General features: G+C 41.8%; 1 protein-coding gene across 1 annotated transcript; it reads right to left on the bottom strand.

Moving 5' to 3' along the window:
• Positions 1–3,002: 3,002 nt before the first annotated feature.
• Positions 3,003–3,548, bottom strand: LOC124686279 (major pollen allergen Aln g 1-like). The gene has a single exon (XM_047220252.1). It carries the CDS (start codon positions 3,492–3,494, stop codon positions 3,003–3,005), a length of 492 nt encoding a protein of 163 aa, XP_047076208.1. The 5' UTR covers positions 3,495–3,548.
• Positions 3,549–4,846: the final 1,298 nt, after the last annotated feature.

The raw sequence follows: 4,846 nt of genomic DNA, 5'->3' as shown, positions 1-4,846 counted from the left end.
GTCCGGCGCCGCCACCGCTTTCTCTGGTCCAGCCAGTCACAGCCGCCGCCGTGTCGTTCATGGACGACCATATGTCTCCTTACATGTCGCGCTTCGCGGATGACCTCCTTGGCGAGCGCATTCCCGTGACGTCCCGTGGCGGCCTCGTCCTCCTTCGTCGTCGCTACGCCAGCGAAAAGCTCTCTAGCTTATGTGTGTATGACCCCTTCACCGGCCACCGCACCTTCTTCTCCGACCCGCCAGGCCTTGACTCGGATAAATTCAGGCGCTATCACTTGCTCACCTCCGCGGACGGCATCGGATGCTCCTTCTTATTGTTGGCAGCCAATCTGGATGGCAGGGCTGGAACCGATAGACACACGATCCAAGTCCAGACCATCAGATCAACGTGTGGTATATGGGCACCTTCTGCGATGGTCCACGACGCTACTGGCTTCATTAAGCAAGAGATGAACCGAGATGCGGTCATCCTCGATGGCGGTGTCATGCACTGGCTGGTGCAAAGCCGACGCGAGATCCTCACCTACAACATCTACACGATGGAGGTGGGAGCGGTGCAGCTCCCTGTCATCAGCCCCGACTTCAAAGGAAGACTTTATTACTTGGGGTCATACTACTCAGATGGGCGGAAGCTACTAAGATTGATGTCCTGTAATGTGTTCAAGATATACATGTGGCATCAGCTGGTAGACGGAGGTTGGGCGCCAGAGCCTGTAACGATTGACATGGAGGAGAAGCTGTTGTCGCTAGACCCTGCCATCATCGAGGATGGGGAGGTTGTTGTGCGTACTGAGCTCAAATGGTTAGGCGAGGGGAGCGAAACGGTGGAGCTGCGCATATATCGACGTGGCTTGAACTTAAGTCGTGGTGCTGTTTTCATCGTTCTTGACATGGAGACCAAGGAGATGCACGTGCATCAAAATTCAACCCCTTCCTCCGTGCTCTTGGAGGTCGATTTGCCATCTCAGTTACGTGCCATGATACTTTTTCCATAGCTATCTCATATGAGAGTGTGTTTCCCTCTTAGCTTAGTATAGTATGAGTTACTCTATGAGTTATGACCCTCGCAAATGCGAGGGCATCACTTATGTATTTACAAGGACGTTAAGTTCTTCATTTATATTATTGACTGAAATATGTTTTTCTCCTATTCATCTCGTTTCTTGCAAAATATATGATGCTTTCGACCTCTATATGCTCGTAAAGGTATAACTTTGATCTCTATTTATAGTAATAATATATAAAAGTGTTTCTAAGAAAATATTAATTTCAAATCTTGCAAAAGAAAAGGTAACTCACATAAGATTCTTGCTTGCATGTACAATTCTATCATTTTGTTATACATAAACAATAATTTCAGGAACCAATGAGCATCATGGTCTCAAGTTTCCGGTTCTAGTAACTCGAGGCTATTTTATATACTCCCTCCGATCCACAATAAGTGCCAAGAACTTAGTGCAAAATTGTACTAACTTTTTACAAAGCCCCCGACACTCATTATGGATCTGAGGGACTAATTGCCTTCTATCGCCCTTCGGAAATTTTATATGTTGATTGTATCACTAATCGTCTACAAAGAATAAGATTGTAAGAGTAATTTTCTGAATATGCACACACTTGGCTTAAGTGATTCGATGCACTTTCCTATACAAATGTAATCTATAAATGTTGAGTGTGTGTCACACAGAAGTCAAATTGTTAATTCTTCCGGCATTTCAGTTTTTTATATAGGTTTTCAAAAATGTATCTATAGCATTGGTATGTTTGTGGTGAAGACTGACACATTTAAGTCATAGGTAACATTTTCTAACCATTTATAGTCCAATTAATAATTAACATGTGCACATAAAAGTATTTTTGTGTGAGATCGATGATCTATTGACGGTGATTTATCTAGCTATAGTTACAAAGATCTAGACTACAATGCCGCCAAGTACAATTAACAAGGTCTAATAGGTATGATACAGATTTAGAAACTGTTACATAGCTCTAATATATACTGTCTGTTTATGAATGGTTATATACATGTAAGTTTCTTCATTTAATAAGAAACAAGAAAACCAAAATTGTTGAGTTCAGTTGGGAGTTTCACCCAGAGATGTTCAGCCTAGCACTCTTGACTCTGATTTTGCAGTCATGGTCCCTTCTATTACTGTGTAGATTGCAATGTTTGTAGTACGAATCGTCGAGAATTGTTTGTGAATGGAAAATAGAAGCTTAGAATCTAAGTGAAGCAAAAAAAAAACCCAGGTGGTATTGTTGTGCAGTGCACACTTTCATTTGGAGTTGATGTTAAACATATATTAATATTAGTAGTATATTAGAAAATGCCATCATAATTTTAGCACAACAGTGTTCAGCTATAACAGCACAAGGAACATTCTGAATCTTCTGGCTGCGATCAGTTTAGCTCTGTCATGTCAACTGGACTACAAGAACCTTCTCAATTCTGGGTGTAGCAACTATGATTTCAGTGTTATACCATATTTGAAACTCTGGTGCAATGTTTATAGGGATTCCTGCCCAAATCGTTTACTTTTCTTACCCTCTTAACATTCTTTTATGGGAAACGGGAGGAGCTCTACTTTTGCATTATAATTAGGCTGGAAACTGTACAGTAGATAAAACCAGGATCGAGCCAAACGGTACATGTGGAATTAAATTAAGTTGACCAGAACTGTATAATGGCTAAAGGCCTCTAACATCAATGAATCTGTGGCTTAAGACATGACAGTGAACACTGAAATATCCATGGATTAGACTTCCAAAGAGATAAATGTTAATTATTTAAAATCTCTGACAACGAGTATTATACATATGAAATCTTCAATAAACCAACCATACAGGCACATACATATGCATGTATTTTTTTGTGAGAAATGTATATTATTTGTTGAAGCAAAATACTCAAACACACCCTGAAATAAAAGTCAAACCCCTTATACTTCTTTATTCTTCACCATGACTCCATAATCACCGTCATCTTTCTCTTCTGTGTTGAATTAGGCAAACTCGGAAGGGTTGGCGACAAGGTAGGGCTCAATTGCCTTTAAGATGCCGAGGTAACCCTCAACAATCACCGCTTGGTCCTCTGGTGCCAGCGCACCGTCGCCGTCGATCCTCTCGTACTCCACCCTGAACTTGGCCAAACAGGCGTCGTCCCCAGCCACCTCGACCTTCACCTCGTTCACCAGAAACTTGAGCTGGTTCCTCACCTTTCCGCTCTCCAGCACCTCAGTCCTTAGCACCCGCGCCGCGTCATCGCGCGCCACCACGCGGCCCCTTACGAAGCTACCGCCTGAGGCAGCGGCTGCCGCGGTGCTGAGCGTCGAGGTGGTGACGCTGCCGGGGCCACCATCGCCCTCCACATTCACGGCGACAAAGAAATCCGTGCAGGCCTTGAGCAAGGCCTCGCCGGAGCAGCTCACCTTCCACATCCGGTCGGCTGACACCGCCAGGGCGCATTCGTTGGTGATCACACAGTCAGCCACCATTTTGACAGTCGGTAAGTGTACACTGATGGATGCTGGCAAGTTCTTGCAGACTTATAATGGCTTATGGGTGTTCATCGGCTGCGTACATTTATTTATAGGTGTGCACGAGAATTCCGATCAAGCCAAGTCTCCGCCTAGACTGCCGGAATATTCGGGGTTTCGTTTCTCGCTTAAGCTGTTCAATACGTCAATATTCTCCCATGTGCGCTGACTATTCACTTTTCTTTAGGGGCTGCTAGCTGACTAGACTAGGGGGCCTATATTCTAGAAGGGTTAGCACTTAGCAGAGAGTGTGGCCGGCGGGATTAGGACATTGATGATCGAATTTGTTTTTGAAATTATTGGCAAAAGAAAATTCTTGTTTGCTCAACGGGATTCAAATATGGATTTCTTCCCATCATTCGCACGCAGGCAATGCTTAGACCACGGGAGTCCCTCGAAGGCTGGTACCTAACTCTATCTCTCATGGTTCTGTTCTTGCTTCATGGAATTTTCAGGTATTGTTTGTGGTGGGATTTTCAGATGAATTTATTCTTAGGCAGCTTAGTTCTACACTACTGCTTTACCAAGGTTCTAACACATGTTTGAGGTATGCTATATCTACCAATTGTAAATTTGTTGTCTGACTGGGTTAGGTGTATGTACTGTCATAATGTATCCATCTGTTATATAAGCTAGAAATTTCTGCACGAATGGGATTTTGTACTTTTCTAATTGTGTAGTATGACCCGTACTACCGTCAAGTAAATCATAATGGCCCTCGCATTTCATCTGAATTTTTATTAGACAGTAAGGATCTTCTTCTTTAGTGTGTCGACAGTCATCAAGAAATATGTTTACATATACAGATGTATTCTTTGCTGAAGAAAAAAAATATTAATTCATAGATACTTATATAAAAGTGTCTTTTCTCACACGGTACCGAAATTATAGGAAATCATCGACCATATATATTATTCTGTAAGCTTTTAATCAAAGAAAAATATGCTTTTGGACTAAGTGTAACGAATAGATATATATATATTTATATTTTGCAAATATTGATACAATGGTTCTGAATTACTTTTATATGAAAATGCTCGTAGTTGGGTGTGGATGTTCAAGAGAAAATATTATTAATAACCTCTCCTGGCAACTAACAAATTTGTTTGTATTGCTAACTTTTTATAGTGGTATCACTATGGATGTTTTGGCACATGGGAGCGTATACTCCCTTTATTTTGAAATACATGTTAGACATATTTTAAAATGTCAAAAAAATTGAAACAAAAATTTCGCACGTACATCTTCATGTGCTACACGCTCACAAAGTCGTTTCATGAAAAATCAACATGTCATGTGGCGTGTGTAAA

Source organism: Lolium rigidum, chromosome 2 (assembly GCF_022539505.1).
Source record: "Lolium rigidum isolate FL_2022 chromosome 2, APGP_CSIRO_Lrig_0.1, whole genome shotgun sequence".
Lineage (NCBI taxonomy): Eukaryota > Viridiplantae > Streptophyta > Magnoliopsida > Poales > Poaceae > Lolium > Lolium rigidum.
This window is presented reverse-complemented; position numbering and strand designations above follow the sequence as displayed.

Coding starts and splice junctions, on each gene's coding strand:
- LOC124686279 (XM_047220252.1), bottom strand. CDS start 3,494: ATGGTGGCTGACTGTGTGATCACCAACGAATGCGCCCTGGCGGTGTCA.